Consider the following 25,790-nt stretch of genomic DNA (forward strand, 5'->3'; position numbering starts at 1 on the left):
TAACAAAAAGTCCACAGTCATAGCAAACTATACAATATTGCTGACGTGCATCAGAAATAGAGTTATATTAAAAATGTGGCAATGCTGTAAAGGTAGCTTAGTGAATTAAATGCTCACTCTGACATCTGTGAAAGTACTCATAGTCATAAGTTGCAATCTCAGGCTGTCGACAATGTCATCTATCCTTCTGAGGTCAGTAAAATAGCTAGCTATCAATGAAGTACCTATACCACCTGATGTGGGCAGTGCTTAGAGGTGGCAGAATTGTAGTACTCAGCACTGTACAAAAGCATTTTATTGTCAGAAGAGGAACCTATCTATGCATGTGTGGAAGGTGATGTGCTCACTGCCAAACTGTGATATAATGTTGGCCTTGGAGTAATGTTTGTAATTTCAGGCATATTTTGTTTGCCATAGCATACAGTAGGGGTACATGTGCTGCACACAGAATCATTCCATGTGCAGCAGCAGTACGTGAGATTTGAGGAAAATGGCAAATTGATATGTAGACACGATACAAGCATTTATTAAAATCTAAAAGCTGTTATTTCCTCACAAATTTCAAAAACCTGCTCATCTATCAGGCTAATAAATTGTACTGTTCTAAAATTAAAAGCTTGTGTTAAATAGCAGAATTCATGTATTCTTTCAGATTGAAAAGCTGATGTCTGGGCAGAAACCTAATACGTATACACAAATATATATGAAACGAATAATTGTGTAATAATGACTACTTATGCCTGTAGTTCTTCCCTCTGGCCTTAGAATGAGAGATTTGTGTATTTTTTGTTTTTTGCTCTCTGTACTTTCATACCAGTTTTTCAGTCAAATGAAGTGACTAAGAGTCTCTCTGAAAAGGGCAGGTTGGCAGAATTTCAAGTAATACAAATGGGGAAGCAATGAGAGATGCTAAGACAATGATGGGCTATGTGAATTTCAACTTCCAGGCTGCTTTGGTACATATAGCACCTTAGAATTTATTAGAGAGCTGCTCCTTGAAGAATTTTACCACTTTGCCATCATTTTGTGTAAATGCTTTGAGGCTAGTGAACACTGACCACCATTAGGTGAGTCAGCCTTGGTTATCACTTGTCACACCATATAAGTGTTGGAATATTTAAGTAATCCACTTTAAGAACCAATTGCATTTTGGAAAGTTTATGTTAGATTAGGGCTATAAAAAACCTATTTGGCCTAATATTTTCAAAACGTTCTAAAAGGGAGAACATCATTTTATCCTTTAGGGGAAGCCAGGCTTACTCGCTTTGTCAAATTTCCGGACATTATATACCTCCAAGTACTTTCAAAGATCACAAGCCCCCACTGTTTGTGGGTGACCTCTCAGATACTCTGGAAACAATGGGATTCACTTGCTCAACTGAATGTCATGAGAGGATGTTATGTGTAAGGAACAAAGGACCCCCTGAAAGAGTGGATACTGCAAGTCCTAGGTCAGGGATTAATAGCGTGTGAATGTTATATGTTTTGTAATTAATCTTTTTTAATTAGGTCAATACTAAACTTTAAGTACAGACCTACTACTTCTTCTTTTTTAAATGTATTTAGCCTATTATTAAGATTTTCTAGCTCAAGTGCTGTGGTTGTTTTTTCACACGCCATGAGAGGATGTTATTACATTCATGTCCGCCAAGGGCACCCTTTAAAGGGCACCCTTTAACCAGGAAAAGAAATGGCAAGACATAGGGTGGAGGCTAAATGGTAAGGCAAGTGGCTGTCCAGGCATGGCCCTATTTGTCTCTGCAACTGTGGACTATTTGATCATTCATGACCAGAAGAGCCACTCTCGCTCTCGCTGGCACAGCAATGTGGGGTGCATACATATATCGTTTACTGCTGTTGCCACCTAGACATATGTTATGCTGAGGCATCATCAGCTTAAGACCTGCCTTTGTTGCCTCCTGCAGAGTGTTCTACAGTGCAGGATAGAGGTGTAGCACCTAATGGTATAAGCTGTCAGCTGCACAGTTATAGCTAGTACCATTGCCTCCTGACCTGATCTAGAAGCTGTTTTGCGCTTGTGTCTTCCACACATGGAGCCACTGGTGTCACCAGCACTTGGGACCTGGAGCTGCCAGCGACCAGCATCCTTGACCAGTATCTCTGCACTCTGCAACACTACTGCGGCAGGTCTAGTCTACTAGTCACAGGCCTACTTGACCTGCCTGTCAACTGTCCCGTCAAACAGCATGAAAGGAAATACCGAAGGGCCTGCAGTCAGGCTGCTCATAGATCCTGCCCACCACCTCCCTAGCAGTGGGCTGCTCACTCCCAAGGCTTGCCATCCCAGTTTTCAGCAGAATGCGTGCATCTCAGACTGAAGCTGAAACCACCAATACAACTGGACTGAAGTGTGGACCACCGCGCAGTACATGATCCAGTAACTGCTGCCCACAGCCAGGCCAGTTGAAGCTGGAATTAAATGCCCATGAAGTAATGCCTGACTGTTTACTACCACTTTTGATATATTTGTGATTCTCTGAGTCTGACTATGGTTGGTTTTATCTCTTACCCCATACCTCTCCTGAAGCGACATTTGTTTAACGGTAGTAGTATGCATTACAGATGAACCCGTTAACATGTTTCGCCAAAATGATATATGTATATTTATAGTCTGGTTTGACAGTGCAGCTGTCTCCAGATAATAATCAGATAATCACGAGGAGAGGGGCTTTGGCAAGTTGGGAGGGAGGAGTACATGTTTTCATTAAGCAGCCGTTGTGTCCTTCCACAAAAAAATACTTCCCCTCCACACAACTATGATCATTTTGTTTATTTATCTAGCCAAATGAGCTTGAACTTTAAGGGTTCACACCAGTAGTGGCCGGCATGGCTTGAGGGCGGGAGGGCGGGGACGGGGGCGAAGGAGGGTCGCGCTGGGAGGAGGGGTCATAATAAAAAAAACTGTTAACCTACCTTTCGCTGGGTCCCGTATCTTCACTGCTCCTGCTCTCCTGCCCCCAACAGAGACAGGAAGCAGGCAGCCAGGCTCCCTCCACTAAGCCAATCACAACCCTGCATGCAGCATTGTGATTGGTCTGGAGCAGTGTGACATGACTCTCAGCCAGGGTCTAGAGGGGTGTGCATATTCTCCATGCAGGCTGCAATGCAGCCAGCATGAGGAGGGCCAAGTGCGCATGACTGGTTTGGGAGGCCCGAAATGGCCAACAAAATAGTCTTTTCGCATTCAGGAGTGGGAAAACCACTCCTCCCCTGGCCTGCTCAGAGAGCAGAGCAGCCCGCCTGCAGAGATTCTAGTACTGTGAGCAAGCAGTGGGGCGACGCTCCTCCGCCATAGCGAAGGAGCCACCCGTGGTTCACACATGACATCGTAATGCTATCAAAATGTCTTAGACAAGTAGATAATTTGTAGTGTTTTTCTCAGGCAGCAGTACAGATGGAAGCTGAACAGTTCTTAACCTACTTAGATTTTTATGTCTATCCATTTGAATGCCTCTGGTTTTCATTGGTACAAGATGGAGAAGACCGCTGTCTCTACGAAACATGCTTCCTCCCATTTCTATTGTTATACACATGGACGTGTCATACTGGGTCAGTTTTTATCTTAATATTGTTTCCAATTTTTTCAGATTTGCTTGGCGTTTTTTATTGCAAAGGGCAGATTCATTGTTATATTTGGCTACTGCCTGATAGCACTTCATGTTTTCCCGTTCACCTCTTTGCCTTTCTCTACCATGTCAGAATGGCGGCACAAATGATGGCTCAGCTGGGGAGCTTGGTACCGTTCCAGTTGTGGTCCTACTTTTGTTTTTCAGAATCATGCTCTTTTAGAATCTCTACTCGCACGCACCAAAGATGCTTTACACTAATTTGGATTTCTTACATTGCTGGGCAGTCTACATTGGATTTTACCTTTCTTCTGACAACATATTCAGTCTTTTATATATTTGCCGCTTTTTCCATTAATCCAGTTTTTGTTTGCCTTTTTTAGCCTATCAAGGCTACAAACATTCAGCTTGCCTAATTGTGGGCTTGTTCGATTGGATTCTTTGTAAATTAAAGAACAGCACTTGATTTGTTTTTACACTGCACAGTCTCTTGTATACTGATTATACTTTAGGGGGAGTTTTCATCACTATTTTTAATTTCTCCATTTTGGAGATGGATTTATATTGCTTATTTGAATTTTTGTTGACTTCGTTTCTTTTGTCCATTTTACTAGGGACAGGGAAGCACTATGATTGATAGGACTATATATCGTATTTCACTGTGACTGTGTGTCTTCAGTATTACTTTAGATATCTTGTTTTTTCTGATACAACTCACCATAAAATTATACTAAGATTTACGTCTCTTTTCATTGTCCAGGATTTGGCCCTTTGGTACTAGTAGCTCTGTCCAAGTCAATGCGCTCAAATGGCAAACAGACAAATGCTCGTAACAGAGGTCAGGTACTTATTTTCTGTCAAAAAGGGGGTGGGGTGGCACACCACTCACTCACCAGCGGGATCGCCCCTAAGGACTGTGGTCAGTGTAGTTAAGTATTCTGCGATGTATCCATCTTCGCCATCCCTGGACACGTGTTTCGGGGTATTTACCCCTCATCAGCAGGGAATAGGCCATCTTCTTATCTTCTGGGGTTGCCGGTGGCTGCCAAATATTGCCAGGTCTAGTACCACACGGGCGCGCGGGTGCGGGGTCCCAGGCTTGTCAGCCCGCTTAAATATTTCAAAAAGGGGGTGGGGTCGCACACCACTCACTCACCAGCGGGATCGCCCCTAAGGACTGTGGTCAGTGTAGTTAAGTATTCTGCGATGTATCCATCTTCGCCATCCCTGGACACGTGTTTCGGGGTATTTACCCCTCATCAGCAGGGAATAGGCCATCTTCTTATCTTCTGGGGTTGCCGGTGGCTGCCAAATATTGCCAGGTCTAGTACCACACGGGCACGCGGGTGCGGGGTCCCAGGCTCGTCAGCCCGCTTAAATATTTCAAAAAGGGGGTGGGGTCGCACACCACTCACTCACCAGCGGGATCGCCCCTAAGGACTGTGGTCAGTGTAGTTAAGTATTCTGCGATGTATCCATCTTCGCCATCCCTGGACACGTGTTTCGGGGTATTTACCCCTCATCAGCAGGGAATAGGCCATCTTCTTATCTTCTGGGGTTGCCGGTGGCTGCCAAATATTGCCAGGTCTAGTACCACACTGGCGCGCGGGTGCGGGGTCCCAGGCTCGTCAGCCCGCTTAAATATTTCAAAAAGGGGGTGGGGTCGCACACCACTCACTCACCAGCGGGATCGCCCCTAAGGACTGTGGTCAGTGTAGTTAAGTATTCTGCGATGTATCCATCTTCGCCATCCCTGGACACGTGTTTCGGGGTATTTACCCCTCATCAGCAGGGAATAGGCCATCTTCTTATCTTCTGGGGTTGCCGGTGGCTGCCAAATATTGTCCGGTCTAGTACCACACGGGCGCGCGGGTGCGGGGTCCCAGGCTCGTCAGCCCGCTTAAATATTTCAAAAAGGGGGTGGGGTCGCACACCACTCACTCACCAGCGGGATCGCCCCTAAGGACTGTGGTCAGTGTAGTTAAGTATTCTGCGATGTATCCATCTTCGCCATCCCTGGACACGTGTTTCGAGGTATTTACCCCTCATCAGCAGGGAATAGGCCATCTTCTTATCTTCTGGGGTTGCCGGTGGCTGCCAAATATTGCCAGGTCTAGTACCACACGGGCGCGCGGGTGCGGGGTCCCAGGCTCGTCAGCCCGCTTAAATATTTCAAAAAGGGGGTGGGGTCGCACACCACTCACTCACCAGCGGGATCGCCCCTAAGGACTGTGGTCAGTGTAGTTAAGTATTCTGCGATGTATCCATCTTCGCCATCCCTGGACACGTGTTTCGGGGTATTTACCCCTCATCAGCAGGGAATAGGCCATCTTCTTATCTTCTGGGGTTGCCGGTGGCTGCCAAATATTGCCAGGTCTAGTACCACACGGGCGCGCGGGTGCGGGGTCCCAGGCTCGTCAGCCCGCTTAAATATTTCAAAAAGGGGGTGGGGTCGCACACCACTCACTCACCAGCGGGATCGCCCCTAAGGACTGTGGTCAGTGTAGTTAAGTATTCTGCGATGTATCCATCTTCGCCATCCCTGGACACGTGTTTCGGGGTATTTACCCCTCATCAGCAGGGAATAGGCCATCTTCTTATCTTCTGGGGTTGCCGGTGGCTGCCAAATATTGCCAGGTCTAGTACCACACGGGCGCGCGGGTGCGGGGTCCCAGGCTCGTCAGCCCGCTTAAATATTTCAAAAAGGGGGTGGGGTCGCACACCACTCACTCACCAGCGGGATCGCCCCTAAGGACTGTGGTCAGTGTAGTTAAGTATTCTGCGATGTATCCATCTTCGCCATCCCTGGACACGTGTTTCGGGGTATTTACCCCTCATCAGCAGGGAATAGGCCATCTTCTTATCTTCTGGGGTTGCCGGTGGCTGCCAAATATTGCCCGGTCTAGTACCACACGGGCGCGCGGGTGCGGGGTCCCAGGCTCGTCAGCCCGCTTAAATATTTCAAAAAGGGGGTGGGGTCGCACACCACTCACTCACCAGCGGGATCGCCCCTAAGGACTGTGGTCAGTGTAGTTAAGTATTCTGCGATGTATCCATCTTCGCCATCCCTGGACACGTGTTTCGAGGTATTTACCCCTCATCAGCAGGGAATAGGCCATCTTCTTATCTTCTGGGGTTGCCGGTGGCTGCCAAATATTGCCAGGTCTAGTACCACACGGGCGCGCGGGTGCGGGGTCCCAGGCTCGTCAGCCCGCTTAAATATTTCAAAAAGGGGGTGGGGTCGCACACCACTCACTCACCAGCGGGATCGCCCCTAAGGACTGTGGTCAGTGTAGTTAAGTATTCTGCGATGTATCCATCTTCGCCATCCCTGGACACGTGTTTCGGGGTATTTACCCCTCATCAGCAAGGAATAGGCCATCTTCTTATCTTCTGGGGTTGCAGGTGGCTGCCAAATATTGCCAGGTCTAGTACCACACGGGCGCGCGGGTGCGGGGTCCCAGGCTCTTCAGCCCGCTTAAATATTTCAAAAAGGGGGTGGGGTCGCACACCACTCACTCACCAGCGGGATCGCCCCTAAGGACTGTGGTCAGTGTAGTTAAGTAAGATGGCCTATTCCCTGCTGATGAGGGGTAAATACCCCGAAACACGTGTCCAGGGATGGCGAAGAAAGATACATCGCGGAATACTAAACTACACTGACCATAGTCCTTAGGGGCGATCCCGCTGGTGAGTGAGTGGTGTGCGACCCCACCCCCTTTTGAAATGTTTAAAGCTCCCTCGAGCTGTCGGGCTGACGAGCCTGGGACCCCGCACCTGCGCGCCTGTGTGGTACTAGACCTGGCAATATTTGGCAGCCACCGGCAACCCCAGAAGATAAGAAGATGGCCTATTCCCTGCTGATGAGGGGTAAATACCCCGAAACACGTGTCCAGGGATGGCGAAGAAAGATACATCGCGGAATACTAAACTACACTGACCATAGTCCTTAGGGGCGATCCCGCTGGTGAGTGAGTGGTGTGCGACCCCACCCCCTTTTGAAATACTTATTTTCTGTAGTGTGTTTACGGAGGTCCCTTTGATGTTTCAAGTTTCATACACACATATACTTTCCTTTTCTTTCCCAATTCTTATTATTATTTTTGATCTTGAATCAAAGTCTTATCTATTTTTGAGTTTACTTTGATTTTGGGGCATTGAGAGGAGTAGAATATATTGTGTTGCGCAAAAGGTATCCCTTGGTGAATTCCTTAATACATAACTGAACAAACTCAAACTAATCATAAAATCAATCGAATAGGCAATAGGAATGGACTGGATACCTATTTCTCCCATTTGGACCACTATTCTTCGTTCTTTAAATCATTAAGATATTACTGGTGTTTGTATTACAACAACCACAGAAGAAACTTAATGTGCCTGTAGACTTTAGGCATCAATATCTGATTTTTGAATTCCTTGGTTACAGATGTAAACCTAAAATACTGTATCACAATGTATGTGTTATTATCTAAAATATATATTTACAACTTATATTAGATTGATAATCATAACTTCTTTTTGAGACCGTAGCTTGTATGATTGGTGTAATATGTGTACTGGCCTCACATGTAAGTGTCTGTAACCTAGGCAGTAGCTCTGTTGTATGGTTGTTTGGGTCTATGAATTATATAGGTCTGCAAAATATACAGCTCTACTTTGCAAGCTTGTAAGACGTATAACTCTGCTTTCTACAGCTTGAGATTGTGAGCTTTGTGTAGTAGATTCAGAAGGGGGCAGATGGAAAAATGAAAGTAAGTGGAAAACAGAAGCAAAGAAAAATGCTATTACAATTAACCCCTTCTATGCTCATGACGGAGCCGCTCCGTCATGAGCCTCGGTTGAGCTGTGCTCATGACGGAGCGGTTCCGTCATGGCCCGCTCGGCGCGCCTGCACGGCGCAAATTTCGCGCCTGCGCTGGACGTTCCATTGAGCGGGCAGGGCCATGATGGAACCACTCCGTCATGAGCACAGCTCAACCGCGGCTCGTGACGGAGCGGCTCCGTCACGAGCATGCGAGCGCTGCTCGGCCCCCCCCGCTCCCTTAGCGCTGCAGCGGAATTCCCGTCGCAGCGAAGGGGTTAATATGCCCTTCGAATTTGCGGTTTCTAAAATGCATCTACCCCTTACAGCGCTCTGGACATTTGATATGTAAACTGAATGCGGAAATGCATTCTTTTCCCTCCATTTTCTCCTTGTTTTTTGGTGGAGGTAAACTAGAAACACTGAGGCGGTAGGCCAGACTTGCTAGGGACACCATGAACTCGCATATTTCATGAGTGCTCCATCGGAACATATAACTTTGAAATCAATATGCTTGTAAAACATTTATTAACTGTACTATTTGGTCATATCAAATATATTTACCCTCTGATCCCTTAAAGTACAAACTACAAACCTGACCCAGGAAGGTTTTATTATTGCTATCCAGTTTTCATTGCGGTTGAAACTCCAAACCTCCTTACATTTAAATCTTATCAGGTTTTAGCCAGGTTTACTGGCTCAATGTGCTATTATGTGCAACACTTGACACTAATTTTCTATTTACAATTGTTCCATGAGGGTCATTTCTATCTCTTCTGTATGGATGTTTTTGAACTATGTTCAGTTGTGACTTTAAAATGACCCATTTGTCACCCTTTTTCACTTCTGAGAAGGAACAACATCATGAATTTTTTGGGGGTGATTTAAAATGTCACTGTCAATACAGCACCAGTTCAAATTGCTCCCCATACACTTCTTTATCTTAGCTGGGGGCCGTGCCCACCAAAATAAATATTGCTGGCCACGGCCTTGATAGTACTCAGGCTTGATAGCTCCGGATTAAACCTGGTGTTGGGGGGGGGGGGGGGGGCTCTGTGTACCTTGCAGGGGGCCCCTTCAACTTTCGTTATGCCACTGAGTCTCCACCCCTGATGACGTGGACATCAGTCAGGGCAGAGTGGAGAACATGATCCCGACCCCCAAACCCTCCCAGCTTTTGCAGCTCGTCGCGGGGGAGCGGGTCTCCCGGCTAATCACAGTGGGGCAGGGTAAGCCCTACCGTGTGACGAGTTGAGAAAGGGCGGGTTACAGGCTGCGGGCAGCCGGGAAACCAAGAAACTGAGTGCCCGCACTTTGTGTCATGAGGACTATTGAAGAAGCACTGCGCTGACTCAAGGCGTCTGCTTCCTTCCCGTGCTGATGAAGTCTAAGTACGAAGCAGTAATTCGAGCTCCGGTGTGATTTTTTTTACTGACAGCTTGGAACGCACACATGGTGGCGTGCAGCGAAGGTGGTGCGCCCTGCAGGCTCGTCTGTCTGTCGGCGTCCGTCGTTTAGCTTGAAGCTTCCCTCCGGCCCACACGTTACCCCGCAACCCTCAATCCTGTGAGTGGACCACGAGGTGAGGTAAATTAAAATACGCAACCGGGCCCGGTCAATTTCGTTGAATTCTTCAGCCTAAAATGTTTTGCAAGACAGACAGTTGCAATTTTACAGGACTATCTGGAAGTTTAGTGCACATCTGGCATTGCGTGAGCAGCTGACTGAATGCTTCCGGTAATGTATGTTTCGACCTCGGAGGGATGGTGGCTAAGTGTGCGCTGCCGTGATTATAACTCTTGGGTTCCGGGAGACCAGGCCAGCTACAGTTTCCAGCGAATCACTCGCTAAGCACCTTACCTGCCACACAAAGCAAACGTTGCGGCATGCAGACCTACCCGAGAGCAATGCAATAAACACAATACTGGTTTATGGGGGGATACCCGGTGCACAGCCGAAAGTACCACTTACGTGACCCAAAAAAAACACGTGATATCAAGTTTCAAGGGAGATTGGTTGAGGATACTATGCATTACAACAACCATGCCCAATCTCAGAAAGTGAAAGAAGCCACATTTACAGCAACATTCTAAGAACCAGGAGGCAACTATCTATACATATATTTGTACATGGAGTCGGCTATAAAGCCCTACCTTCTGCCCTATGATGAAGCCGCGCCACTGGTCTAGACACCTTGTGCAATGCACTTTGAAGGTATGCGGAATATGCATTTAGAGTCGTAAACTCTTCTACATCTTCTCACTACACCAATAGTTCATGAATGTTAGGAAATCAGTGATGGTCCATCCATACATTGGCGTAGAAGTCAAGGCGAGTTAACATCTTCCATCTTTCTGACTAAAATAGGTACGGTGAGTCACTCGTAACTCTTATTTCTTCAGTCAGCACATCCTCACATAACCTTTTCTGCTTGTTCCTTTGTAATTCCCCTATCGGTACTGCATACTGTAGGAACCATAGATTTGGCCTCTTCAAAACAGTCCTGTGTCATAGGGCCATATGTATCAACATTCCGTTTTGCGATTCCTAAATAGCGATTTTTAAGGAATCGCTATTTAGAAATCGAAAAATGGTATGTATGTAGAAAATCGCTTCTTTTTAGCGATTCCTTAAAATTCCATAATTGCGATTAGCAAATTGCTAATCGCAATCAAGGAATAATTTCCCATTCATTTCTATGGGCCAGGAGGCCCATAGGAATGAAGGGGAAATTGCGAATCGCAATTTGCTAATCGCAAATTGTGAATATTTTCAAGGGTGCAGGGGTGTCTCAAGAACACCCTGCTGCACCCCTGAAAGTTACATGTGTGCGCATATGGCACACATACATGCCCTAAGGGCATGTATGAGCGTCACATGGCACCTTTTGATTTTTAAAATAATGCTTTTTTGAAAGAATTCGCAACATACCACCAAGTAGAAGTTGGTGGTAATTTGCGATTCCTTAATGGCATTTTGGAATGTTTTTTTCCTTGATACATTGCATTTAAGGAATCGCAAAATTTGCAATTCCTTAAATGCAATCGCAAAATAAGGAATGGCAAATTTAGCGATTCCTTATTTTGCAACAAAAATGTTTCATACATACCATTTAGCGAAAATGGGTTCGCAAACGTCGGAATTCTGCTAATTTCGGCGTTTGCGAACCCATTTTGCCTTGATACATATGGCCCATAATCCCTTCTGTTCTTCTAGGAATTTTACACCAGGGAAAGCTACTTCTCCCACTCCTTTCCACACTACGCTTTATGCAGAAAACCCATTTCACCACACAAGCTAAGTACTTGATTTGGGTGATTAAGATCCAGCTTGATCCACAAGTCATGGTACTCCCTACAACACAAAAACATGAACCATCCTTACCCATATATAAACTAGTTTGCACCTTCCACCCTTCAAAGTCTGATTCTGCTCTGCAATATCTCAACATTTCTATAAGCTGCTTTCAATATTTCATAGTCTTCCTCTTGGCCTTTTATGGGATCACCCCTGGAAACGTGCCTAACATATATTAATGTGTGGGCCTATAACAAGACTCTCATTCCTTCGCCGTGGACACAAGCAGCCACACAGTTTAAGTATGGAACATCACCTCCCTTACTTCTTACTCAAGATGAACTCATCACATTCCTTCCTTCCCCCTTTCAGTACATCCTAACACATTTACACTCCCTGGTACCAGACTTTCCGACCTTGACACCCTGGCATAATGCCCTCTCTTCTGGCACTTGTTACATACTTGTTACATGGATGGGCAATTGATGGCATCTTCCAATATGGAATGTAGGACTACAGTGGAAAACTTGTAGCAACCTTGTTGAATGGAAAAAGAATAAGTGATGGATGGGATGCTGAATAATGTCAAACATTCACCCCCAGTACAGAGATCTGTGCCTAAATTCATCGTTTTTATTCACACCATGTCATTCCAGTTTAGACGCAGCCATATGCAAATTGGTCTTGACCCTGCTCCCCATGGGAACAGTCCAGCCCGAACTGCCGGGCCAGATCCTCCCTGGACCGGAACCAAGCGTCCTGGGACCGGTTTCGGGTACCACTCATCCAAGCTAGTTTGGCTCTAGTGGCATGGTGAGCACCGGACACATCTGGGCATACCCTTCCCACTTAGTGCAACAAATGCAAAAAAAACAAGTGATGGATGGAATGCTGAACAATGTCAAACATTAACCCGCATTTTGGGCTGGACTGTTCCCATGAGGAGCAGGGTGAAGACTGATTTGCACATGACGGGGGCCAAACTGGAGAGGCCTAGTGAGCAATAGAACAATGGATTAAAAAGTTTCAACACTCCATCCATCATCTTGTTGTATTTGCTATGTTTGCCCTAAGTGGCCAAGGGTATGCCCAGACATGGGTTTGTTTCTCTCTGTGCCACTGGAATAAAGCTAGCCTGGCTGATGAGGGGTAATACCTTGAAACCAGTCCCAGGATGCTTGTTTCTGGTCCAGGAAGGACCTGGCCCGGCAGTTGGAGCTGGACCGTTCCCATGAGGAGCAGGGTCAAAACTGATTTGCATATGGCTGCGTCCAAAACTGGGGTGACATAGTGAGCAAAAGAACGATGGGTTAAACCGAGATCTCCTGACTGAGGTAAATGGTTGAACATTTTCAACACTCCATCCATCATCTTGTTGTGTTTGCGAGCCAAAAATGTATACTTTTAAGGGCAGTGCCGTCTGCCAGTAGTCAGAAAAAAGGCGCTCAAGAACATTGACTCTCCCAATTGCACACAAGCTTTTCCTCTCTTGGGATGTGTGGGCCTTGGCTTTGGTAAGTGCGTTCTGTATAGCTTGCATTTTAAACAAATAATGTCTGATGTGTAATATCATTGATGTTCAGGGTAGAGAGCTGCCAGATAACTACCTATATTGCAAAGTAGTACCCAGGCAGTAACAGTGTTCTAGATGATGTTAATAATCTCATTAAGCCCCTTGACATTAGGAACCAAATAAGGCTGGCTGCCCTGTCTCCTTTGTCTCTCATAGTTGTTTCTTGAACTGGCTTACCTAAACTTGGTTGTCTCCAGGACCAAGCCTTCAACTTGTCCTAATCACCAAGTCAGTCACTCTAATGGGCAACTGGGTTCTGTTTTCTATGGGCGGCTACTGTAGATACACCAGAGCACAAGAGGTCGCGCGTTAGAAGGAGAGGTTAACCTCCAGAATTCTACTTGACCTTGCCGGTAACAGGGATGATTTGATAGAGCCATCCTCCCTGTGGTTCCTGGCTTGACTACAGCCAGTGGCAAACTGCAAGACATACGCTGGGATCACTGAATTCTTGTTTGCAGAGTGGGTGCTGGACGGGCAGATGAAATAGGCAGTGGTGCCTGATGCTCTCCCTTCGCAGGCAAGGCAACCTCATAGAACCTCAATGGATCACTTACGGGCACATAGTCCTACACATACTTTACTCACCACTCTCACTCAGCTCACGAATGGACTTTATTCTATTGAGAAACAATTTTAATAGATGGGCTGTCTTCTCTTCTCCACTCATTGCTCTGCTTTTCAGATCCTTGTTCAAAGCCAGACGTGTCATGTCTCTCTTTCGTGTCTACTGTCATGTGGTTTCGTTGTCCAACCAACCCAGTCCTTCAGGTCACGTGTGTGAAATCTGGCAGGTTATCAATTATTGGTGCAGCAGTGAGTCCTGTTGCTGGACAAATGGAGTCATGACGACGTATCACATAGCATTCCTATGGCAGTTGACTACAGAATACGAATGGCAGAGAGAAAACAGAATGCAGACTTGTTATTGTTCCCTTAATGATGAACACATATTAATGTATTATTTCCTACTTTTTGTATTTCAGTTTGTGAAGTTAACCTCTGCGGTGACGATTGCCCGTCTCAGACTAAAATGTCTTCGGAACTCGAGTTCATTTCTAGAAGATCACCAGTTGTTTGCACTGCTGGTTGTGTAGCATCAAGTCAGCCTCTGGCAACTAATATTGGCCTTGGTAAGTATGCCCAACTACTGTCTATAAACGTGTAGCCTCAGAAAACCCCCTGCCTTGTGAATATTAATGAGTCAGAAGGCATTTTGTTACCTCAGGCGCGTGTCTGCAAAGGCAGGGATGGAGGCCTGAAAAGGACAGCTGACCACCATCTATCTCTGCATTCACATTCCTTCCTTGGGATTTCTGTTTTTTAACACCCTCTGCTTCTTAAAGGGACAAAGGCTGCTTAAAAAAATAATCACATTGATAGAAAACATGGAGGAGAGCTTCCACTTTGTGAACCAGTGACCATTACATCTACAATGTTGATACACGATTAATGGTTTGCAACTGTAATTTCGATTTTGTAGTCGTCACACCCCAACACAATTTCACAACCTGAGCAACGCTAGTAGATATAAGTGTCCATATCAATAACACCCTTTTCCAGAATGTGTAGTTTCCGTGTCCTCTTTATTGTTCCAAATTCATATATTTTCCATAATGTATCTTTTCATAGTTCAGTCCAACCACAGGGTACAAATCAAAAGGAATTCTTCAGCATTAAAAAAGCCAACAGATTTTGCCAACACGTGTTTCGTCTGGCTCATATGCCAAATGACTTTGTCAGGGCTGAAAACAGAAAATATATAACCTTAATTTTATATAAATACAGACCATTAAAGATTCACATGGATGGTTTACTAAGAAACTCAAAGAAGAGAACTTACAGGGAAAAAAAGTGCTCAATAAAAATCACATCCCAAGAAGAGAACCAAAGATACTATTAAGAGAATTAATTTCAAAGAAGTGTATTTACAAAGGAAAGAGATAGAAAAAGAACTAACAAGGCTGCACTGCAAGCTATTTGCGGCCTTATCGCAACAGTCTCAATGGGAGAGGTATACCAGAGACAGAAAAACTCAACCAAGTTGGTATCATTCTAAATTTAGACCCGTAGCATATTTAAAACAGGAGGTCAGTTGTCACTAAAAAGGAGCCGTAACTTATTTGCAACAGAAACATGACATGTACGAATAATACATGAGTGTATATGTATCAAAAATAGTATATGTTGAATATAATGGCATAGAACTAAATTTCAACAAAACTCAAACCTTAATGAACTATCAAATTAATCAACCAGTCACTGGCTTATGTAATTCAGCTGTATTCTTAGGGGTGAAAATCTCTCCTAAAACTAGTGAAATAAATAAATTAAACTATGACCCTTTACTTAAACACACTTCAACGGTCCTTAAAAAATGGCACAAAATTCCACTTAATATCTTAGGCCAAATTAATTTGATTAAAATGAATATTCTACCAAAATTTTTATATCTCTTCCGTTCTATTCCCCTTCGAGTTAATAATATATTTTTTAAGAAACTGGAGGGCATCTGCAGCAGCTTTGTTTGGAGCTACAAAACCCCTAGGAGATCAATGACAATACTTAAATTATCTCTAGAAAAAGGTGGATTGGAATTTCCGGACTTTAAGTCTTACTTTTATGCATCCTTTTTAGGACGGCTTAGGAGTTTACTAAATAAAAACGAAACCCATTTATTTTTTATCAATTCATGTTAGGCACTAATTCATCTCAATTTCTAGTAAGAGTACAAGATCCTAATTTTTTTAAAAGGGTCAAATTTAAGATAGCAAGAGACTCGGTAGCGATTTATAATCAGATCATGAAACTTTGTGATACTTCTTTTTTTCATACAGATTTACCACTATGGGACAATCCAGGATTACCAGGCATTTTTAATGGTACAGTTGGTAGAGATTGGGCCATTTATGGGATCAAGATACTGGGAGACCTTTATGGTTCTGATGGTTTTCTGCAGTTTTCAACCTTACAACTACTTTATAAGTTGCCAGGGGAAATGCTATACAAATATACACAAGTCATGGACTACTTAATACGAAAAATGAAGCTAACTAAAATTACAAGCTCAGATTTGTGGGACTTCTTGTACAGTACAAAAAATAAATCTTTAATTAGCTCTGGATACAAACTCCTAAGCCAACATAACGGGGATGATTGCCCGAGATTGGCACAAAAATGGACTACAGAATTGGGAACAAATGTGACACCACAGAATATATCTAGCACGTTGGTTAATATTAATAAAATAGTCCACTCTTTGAGCTTAAAGCTTCAACTATACAGGACGGTCAGCCAACTCTATTATACCCCGCAGAAAATCTCCAAATGGTCACAAAATAGTGATCGTAGTAAATGCCCTAAATGCGATCTGGTGGCAGCAGATCTCATTCATATGATCTATTTGTGCCCTATGCTGGCTTCATTTTGGCAAGAAATAGAAAATTTTCTAATTCAAAAACAACTAATTTACTTTCCACTTACTGCACCTATGGTCTTACTTGCTTTAAATACGAGAAGTAACAACCATACAGGCTGGCTAAACATAGCACTATCTTGTGCTAGACTGGTGGTTGCTAGAGCATGGATTTCACCGAATCCACCATGTAGGACAGAATGGTTAACCTTAATCCATGAAATATACTCTATGGAAAAGGCTCTTGCTAAGAATAGTAGCCAAAAGGCAGCAGAAAGAACGGAAAGGATATGGACTCATTTTGTATAACTTTCATAGGATATAAGATGAATGGTAAGGGTCTCTGTACTTTGAAGATTGAATGCTCTTTGCATACTATTGATTTCTTATATATTGTATATATTTTTTATATTTTAGTATTTTTGTCAGGCTGATGCGCTATCATGTGTAAGAATACGATGTTTTACTTTGCATATTTTATATACTGGATTTCTCCCTAAAATCACTCAAAAATTTGTTTTGATATAATGTTTTTTTCTTGGTATGACATGCTTGCCAAAATAAAAAGCAATAAAAAAAAAGAACTTTTTTTTTTTATAGATGCAATATTATTGCCTCAATTAAGAATATTTATGATGATTATCGACTGGTGAATACTTTTTTGTAAAACTCCTCTTCCTTCAGGTGTTTGAATTGATTTGGTTAGTTGCCCTTTGGAATTCTCGCTTTATCTGTGATACCATTGCTGAAATATATTTAATTGGTAAGTTGATCTGGTGCTTACATGTGAGGCGCAGTTTAATTGAAGAATTTAGTATAACTCATCAGGGGCACACTTCTTCTTTTTCTGATACTCACTTTTTTATATTGGCTGGTTTATGCGTATTGGCACTTTTGACACAAGAGGTGTTGGTTCTTTTTCTATCTCTATCCTTTGTAAATACACTTCTTTGAAATTGATTCTCTTAATAGTGTCTTTGGTTCTCCTCTTGGGATGTGTTTTTTTACTAAGCACTTTTTTTCCCTGTAAGTTCTCTTCTTTGATTTTCTTAGTAAACCATCCATGTGAATCTTTAATGGTCTGTATTTATATGAATTTAAGGTTATATATTTTCTGTTTTCAGCCCTGACAAAGTAATTTGGCATATGAGCCAGAGGAAACACGTGTTGGCAAAATCTGTTGCCTTTTTGAATGCTGAAGAATTCCTTATGATTTGTACCCTGTGGCTGGACTGAACTATGAAAAGATACATTATGGAAAATATATGCATTTGGAACAATAAAGAGGACATGGAAACTACACATTCTGGAAAAGGGTGTTATTGATATGGACACTTATATCTACTAGCGTTGCTCAGGTTGGGAAAATGTGTTTGTGTTTTAGGGTGGACTTTTGTCTATCTGTTGTTACAACCTTTGGTAGTGGTTGTAATCTTACCTTAGAGCATACGCTAGTTTGAAATATAAAGAGAAAGATATTCATTATATACTATTTTGCGCAATTTTCTCTACTGCCAATTTGTTGTGAAGTGTTATGTAGTCACACCCCACTTGTAATTCTTTTTGTGTTTGAAAAGCTTTATTAGCAATTTGTTAATTCCATAACTATTTAAAATCGATCTTTCAATATAGGTGAATATGTACATATCACTGTGGCTTTCTCCATTCATAATTAATTTAATCCATTATTGTTATAAATGAAAAAAATCTAATAGAGGAGTTCACATAAAGTCTGTCTTTGATTGAAAAATAAAACATTTTCCCCATCAAAGCAAACATGTTAACACTTCATTGGAAATCATACCACTATTTTTAATACTGCACACCTTTCTAATTCCTTTCTACACAGGTGCCTGTGATACATTGCAGGACACTGACTATTGCTCTGTATGACCTAGGTAGGAGTACTGAATGTTTTTAATTTCTGACATCTCCCTCTAAAACATCAGGCTCCAACTAGGTCTTGAGCTTAATTTCTTTAGTACCTGAATCTTGTAACACATGAACTGATTTCTACACATATATAATTTCGACCTTTTAACACAGGAAGGCATTTCCCATAAGAATTATTAGAACATTGGAATGCTGGTAGCTCCATTGAAAACAATGGAGTGCTCCGGGCTTATAATGGCTGGTATAAGCCTGGAGCTCCAACATTCCAATGTTTCTTTGTTTACAGCTCTGGCTGTGGACAAAGGCTTTAGGGAGCCTGAGGGGATTCCAATTCCCTCATGCTCCCATAAGGCTTTGTTTTTTTTTTGTTAGAACATTCCGCCCTCTAGTGGCAGAATGTTCTAATAGCCTTATAACCCTTTGTAGCTGGGCTATACCGGCTATTAAAGTCCCTCTCCTGCTGGAGAGGGCCTTTAATAGCCGGTATAGCCCTCTACGGCGGGCTATAAGGCAATGGTAATCTACTGTCGGAAATTTGCCCTTCTTCAAGGTCATGCCAGATTTTTGCCTTCTTTTACTGAACCTGTTTTGTTGCTGATATAACTCTGCTGCTCATTTTACCCCAGCTAACAGTGCTAAAGTGCTTGTGCTCTCCTTTTTTTTTAAATCTGTTTTTATTATATCATAATCAAACCATCATTACATCAACAACATTTGACAGTAAAAGCAATAAGATGCTATGAGGTGGGATGCAACTGTGCTGGTCCCTTGCAGAGCTCCAGGAATGCTATGAAATAGCCAGCAAATTTGTATGTCGCGTATTAAATAAAAAATGGGGGGCGGGGGGGGGGGGGGGGTACAGAGCAAAATTGGCCTTTACAGTGAGCAACTGTTGTAGATTACAAATCAACCATCTCCAATCATGAATAACTATTCTGTCAGTTTATAGAAACGGAAGAGAAAGCGAAAAAGGTAGAAAGAGGGAGAGAAGAAGATAAGAAAGAAGAAGGGGGTGAGAGGTGTCACATATGGTGGGGGGAGCGGGGTGGAGGGGGTCTCGCACATGATGCATGTGGTGTGTGTGTCCCTGTCATGCCAGTCCCGCTGATGGCCTTTGAAAGGGGGGGGGGCTCTGGCCTGTCTCACCAAATCCTAATAAGTCCGAATAGCTGGAGAGCTCTCAAGCAGGGGGAAACAAATTGCGCATGTTCCAGTTTAGAGAGGTGCAACACTAATGGTTGCCAGACCCTCGTGAATTTAGTGTTAGTGTGTGCTAGACGGCTGGAGAGAAGCTCCATTGCCATTACATGCCAGAGAGGGGTGAACCACACTCCAGATGGGGGAGTCAGGGCCTTTTTCCAGTGCAATGCAATGACCTGTTTTGCTGCACCTAGCATATAAAGAGTCAAGCGCCAAGCTGAGTATGTAAGTGCTTTAAGAGATCGGGGTCGAAGTCCAAGAACCGCTGTCCGTAGAGTATTTGGAATAGGGAATCCCAGGACCTCCCTGATGTGGCTCAGCACTTCTTTCAAGAAAATTGTCAGGAGCGGGCATGACCACCAGATATGAATGAACAAGCCTATGTCTGCCTTCCAGCACCAACATGTAGCCGTGGAGGTGGGAAACCTCTTCTGGAGTCTAAGGGGCGTATAGTACCATCTGGTCATAACCTTGTAGGCCATCTCCTGTTGTGTAATACGTTTGAAAATGCTGGGGATGCATTTCCATAATTGTTCCCAGTGTTCAGGTGGGGTTTCGTCTGTGATGTCTGCGTGTCATTTATTTGGTATGTGTGCAGGGGTAGCCCTTTCGAGTGTTGGAGGACCTTGTAGGGTTGGAAGGGCTTGAAAAAGGTATAATAGTTTAGGGAGGATGGACATCTTAACCGCATTGAGGTGGCCTAGCCATGATATAGGAAGTGACCTCTATTTCCTCCCTAACTGAATTTCTGCAGTCAGGCTAATTTGCCTGCGTCCAGGAGTCTAATGGGACCGTGATGTTGAGGCCCAAGTAGCAAATCGTCCCATTGAAAGCAGATGCACTCACTGAGTTCAGTGATCATCTGAAAGGGGGAGCGTGAGGTTCAACACCTGAGATTTGGTGACATTAATTTTAAGCCCAGAGATCTGCTTAAATTGAGACAGTAGGTTAAGCAGTGCTGGGAGGGAGCTCTCGGCATTGATAAGAGTCAGAAGTAGATCATCTGCAAAAAGAGCGATCTTGCGCTCGTCCCTCCTGAAAGGTATGCCCTTGATTGCTACTGATTGGCGCACTGCTATCGCTAAGGGCTCTATTGCCGGAGCGAAAAGTAGAGGTGAGAGGGGCCATCCCTGGCACATTCCCCTGCGAATCAAGAATGGGGGGGTGGGTGGGTTAGCAGGACATTGACTTTGATCTGCGCAGAGGAGGTTGCATCGGGAGCCATGATGCGAGCTATTATGATCTGGCCTAAACCGATCTTCTGCAATACCGCTTTGAGAAAGGTCCAATCAACCCAGGCAAAAGCCTTCTCAGCATCTAATGAGAGTAAAAATGCAGGGATGGTGCGACGCTGGGCTTTTTCCACCAAGTGGGCCACTTGCCTAATGTTCCTCCTGCCGTTGAGGTATAAAGCCAGGCCGGTCCAGTTCAATCAGGCCAGGCAGAAACGGCGCTAACCGCTGAACTAGTATTCTGGTGTAAAGTTTAACATCAACATTTAGCAAAGAAATGGGGCGGTAAGAAGCGCACAAAATCGGGTCCTTACCGGGCTTGGGGATAAGAACAATTTCCGCCTGCCATGGTAGAGGTCACACTAAACGTGTCAGCAAAAGAGTTGAGCAGCCGAAGTAACGGGCCTGAAGTTCAGAGAGAAAGAGACTGTAGAAAGGAATCGTGAGACCATCAGAGCCAGGAGACTTGCCTAAGGGAGGCTTTTCAATGCTTTTTGGAGTTCCTCTGGCGCGATGAGGTCTTCCAGTTGCCAGACATGAGAGGGATCTAGTGGCGTCCAGTACAGGAGGCTAGAAACGGGTCAACTTCATTTTGGTGAATTGTGCCCTGATAATAGAGAGCAGAGAAAAAAGTGTGAAACAAATGCTGCTTGCCCACCTCTGAGGTTGCCCATTCCCACCCCTCAGTCCCTATCCTCGAGACATGGTTATGAGGAACCAGCGTACAGAGTCGACGTGCCAATAAGGAGCCCACCTTGATGCCCCCTTCATAGAATTTCTGCTTAAGGGTGAGAAGAGAGTGCTCGGCCTTATTTACCTGAACCACCCGTGGCTGACCCCGGAGTAAAGCTAGCCTTCTATGGCCCTGCCTAGAGAGCGTTACATGTTCCTGTTTCTCGAGCGCCTTGATATCTCAGGTAAGGCTCATCTCAACCAGGCGGGATTCTCGCTTTCGGGCAATAGATATCGAGGTGATAACACCCTGGATACTGGCCTTGAACGCGTCCCATAGAGTGGCCATTGGTGTCTGGGAGGTCATTTGCATGAAAATAAGCCTGGATTGCCTTGCGTATTTCTGCCACATCGACCTGATCGTGCAGGACACTAAAGAGGGTCTCCAGCGAGGGGCAGAGTGGGAAGCCCCACCCATACCTGCAAAGGTAATTTGCAGATGGGCATGGTCCGAGACAGATATATTGGAAATAGTGTCCAATTCCAACAATCGTATGAGGGAGTGAAATAGGAAGAAATAATCTATCCGAGAATAAGATTGATGGACATGAGAGTAAAATGTGAAGTCTTTCATCCCCGTTCTTTATATCGCAATGCATCGACGAGGCCCAGGCTTCCATATCTGGCTTGAGCACCGCGACATAGCCCCAGTACCCTGGAAAGAGGGTGTAGTGCGATCCAGGCCAGGATCCCAGACTAAGTAAAGATCTCCCCCAAGAAGTATTGGATATACCTTCTGGGAGACCACATTCCTAAGTAAGCCCCTTATATATGCCTCTTGGGGCTGGTTAGGGTCATAAATATTGAGCAGTGTAAGAGCCCTATTGTGTATGTGTACCTTAAGCTTCAAGTACCGTCCCTCCTTGTCGCGCAGTGCCCAGGTAGCTTGCACATGGCTGCCAGCTTTAAGGAGGATGGCCACCCCTGCAGTTTTAGTCGACGCAGTCGCCCAGAATTGGTTAGGGTATGTAGGATGTGCCATGTGCTGTACGTCTGGTCACAAAAGATGGGTTTCCTGTAGGAAAATGATATCTGGGTATTGAGCCAGGAGTTAGCACCATATCTGCTTCCGCTTGTTGTGGGCATTGAGTCCTTTTACATTAAGGCTAAGGTATTTAAGCTGCACCATTGTTTGTGATGTATAGAGAGGCGTGCAATATGAGTGTAGTTTAATCTCCCACTCCCAGAGCCCCCCAAGCTCAGTAAGCGAAGCGGTATTGCAGATGGGGCGATAGGGAAGGCGTTGTGTTCTGCCAGACCAACTGGTGGATTGTGCCCACTCCAGGGCATGATGTTGTCTGTGCGGGGGGAATGGGAATGAAGAGAGTGCTGCGTACCTCCCCCCCGGAGGATCAAGAGAATGAACAAGAAAGAAAGGGGGAAAAGAGAAAGAAAAACAGCAAACCAAACAAGAAAATGGCCAACTGGGCCCATTTAGTCCATTCTAGTCCTTGAGTGGCACAGTGGTAAATACCAGAGCGACACCGAGGAAGTCACTCCTCATGGGGACTTGGTGAATGGTGGGGGGTGCCAGCTAGGTTATGAAGGAAGTCGCCGCTCCTCCCCTCGGGGTCTGACCTACATTACTGGTGTGGGGCGCAAACCAGGATCCCAACTGGTACAAGGTCTCCCGACCCCGAGTCGAGACAAGGTACAGGGGCGTCAGGCCATAGTGGAGCTCCCTCTGTTCAATTGCTGTTAGAATCTTGGATCAGAGCAAATTGCCAATGGTGTGGGCAGTGGGGTTAGGGCGAGTAGCTCCCGCATCCATTGAACATAGCAGAGTCAAGATGCAGTGGGGGAGGGAGGGTGGAGGTCTGCCAAGAGTGATCCGGAGATTGTGAGTTGTCCATAGATTTCAGGTGCTGGATAATGTCCTTCTTGGCCTGTTGAGATGCTTTTTTTTTTTTTTTTTTTTTTTTAAATTATTTTTATTATTTTCACCTGGTATAAGGTTACAAAAACAATCAAATATTATTACAAAATAAAACGAGTTCATTACTGTACATAGATCAGAACTTAGTGTCATCTCAATTCAATTCCAATTTCCCCCATATTTTCTCATATTTCTGCAACGATTTTACACCTCTTAGTTCTGCCAACGTACATTCCATGGTGTTAATTTCATTAACCAAATACCACCATTCCAAAGCGTTAGGTGGGTTAGGGCTGACCCAAGCTCTGGCTAGAGTTAGTTTAGCACAGGATAAAAGGATGGATAATAATACGGGATGTGGTTGATTTGTTGTGTATAAACCTAATATTACCATGGAGGCTGTTATTGGTGTACTGGTTACTTTTTTTATAACTAAGATTTTTCCCACTTCTTCCCAGAACTTCCCAAGTTTTGAGCATGTGAACAGCATGTGTATTAGATCTGCTGCATATTCGTCACATTTTGGACACTTGGTTTTTTCTCCAAAATTATTGTTTGAGGTCCATTTAGAGATCTTTTCTGGTGTATAATATAGCATATAAATGGTTCTATATTGCTGTAAATGCAAACTAGAAGATCTTACATGTTGATGAATGTTAGTGTACGCATTAGCTATTTGTTGTCCTGTTATATTGATTCCTAGTTTAACGTTCCATTTATTAGCTATAGCATCGTTATCATTCGTTCTTAGATCTGTCAATATCTTATATGCCAGACTGATTATTGATTTCTCCTTTTTTGAATTTAAGATGTCCCAAATACCCCCACTCGATAAGTCTTTAATTCTGTTCTTCCGCACTAAAAAATCATAGATTTGCCTATATTTAAACTCATATGTGTCGAGTAATCCATATATTTGTTTTAAGGTGTGGAAATCCATTATGCCTTGAGAGGTGTATAGGTCCCCTAATACCTCAATTCCTTTCGATTGCCATCTTCGGGATTCCCCGTCGCTAAATATGTTAGGTAGTCCAGGGTTATCCCATAAAGTTAGTTGGGTGTGAAAAATATTGCTTTTACAGTAGGTTAGCATATCTTTCCATATCTTTACTAAATCCCGTGCAGTCTTAAATTTAACCCTTTTGTAAAAGTTCGGGTCTGTAATACGAAGTAGGAACTGTTTAGAATCTTCTTTTAAAAGTAAATGGTGATAGAAAAGCAGGTTCTCTGAATCTAATAAGGATCTTATACGCCTTATAAATGAGGCCCAAAAGTAAAGTTTTAAATCGGAAAAATTGAGACCGCCTGTTCCGATTTGATTTTTTAGCATCTTTAGCGATCTCCTAGCTCTCTTATAACCCCAGATAAAGTTGCAGAAAACGCTGTCTGGGGTTGTGGTCGGATGTGATACGTGGGTATATGGTCATTGTTGTGATAGAGCTCATCAAAGAGTCTGATATTAGAGCCAAATCTATACGTGAACATAGCTTGTGAGGAGCGGAGTAATATGTGTATCCTGGAGCATTAGAATGTAATGAGCTCCAAACATCTCTAACATTATGTAGCTTACACAAGTTTAAGATGGATGTTCTGGCTCTGGGCATTCGAATATGGTTACCAGGGCGTGTTGTGTCCGTCTGGCAATTCATAATACAATTAAAATCACCCATTATTATGATTTCTCCATCCCAGTCTAGTAAAGCTATATTTAACTCTTCATATATTCTAGGATCTTCTCTGTTTGGTCCGTATACTACACAAACCACAAATTTCCTGTTATTATGACTTAGTTGAGTAATTGCCCACCTCCCCCGCTTGTCGGTTTGCGTCCTAGTTATCTCTACCTTAAATCTTTTATCTTTTAAGATGGCCACCCCTCTGACATGTGAAGCGGCTGCTGAATATGTTATCATCTCGAAGCCCAATTGATTCAGCAGCTTCTTATCGCTTTCTACAATATGAGTTTCTGACAAAAATACTAACTGGGGGTTATATAAATGTAATTCTTCAGCAACTAAATGTCTTTTGCGCTTGTTGTTTAGCCCTGAGACGTTCCATGCTAAACATCTAATACTTTGCATCTTTAAAATAATAAGAATAAGCAATAATACCTTTTAACAACATAGTTTGACATTTTCTCACATATGAAAAAAAGCACTTTACAAAATTAAATCTCTTCTT

The 25,790-nt window shown here is 43.8% G+C and overlaps 1 protein-coding gene across 3 annotated transcripts in view; it reads left to right on the forward strand.

Annotated features, from left to right (window-relative positions):
- LOC147683718 (uncharacterized) overlaps nt 1-25,790 on the forward strand; it is a 665,741-nt gene that overhangs the window by 182,999 nt on the left and 456,952 nt on the right. For 2 of the 3 annotated variants that reach the window (XM_086944090.1, XM_086944092.1), the window contains exon 2: nt 14,248-14,394. In XM_086944090.1, the coding sequence (XP_086800216.1) occupies nt 14,295-14,394 (100 nt within the window). In that variant the 5' untranslated portion in view covers nt 14,248-14,294. Of the gene's footprint in view, nt 1-9,925; nt 9,979-14,247; nt 14,395-25,790 lie in introns of those variants that run through there. The other variant, XM_086944091.1, reaches the window with a different exon arrangement.

Source organism: Lissotriton vulgaris, chromosome 11 (genome assembly GCF_964263255.1).
Source record: "Lissotriton vulgaris chromosome 11, aLisVul1.2, whole genome shotgun sequence".
NCBI classification, from domain to species: domain Eukaryota; kingdom Metazoa; phylum Chordata; class Amphibia; order Caudata; family Salamandridae; genus Lissotriton; species Lissotriton vulgaris.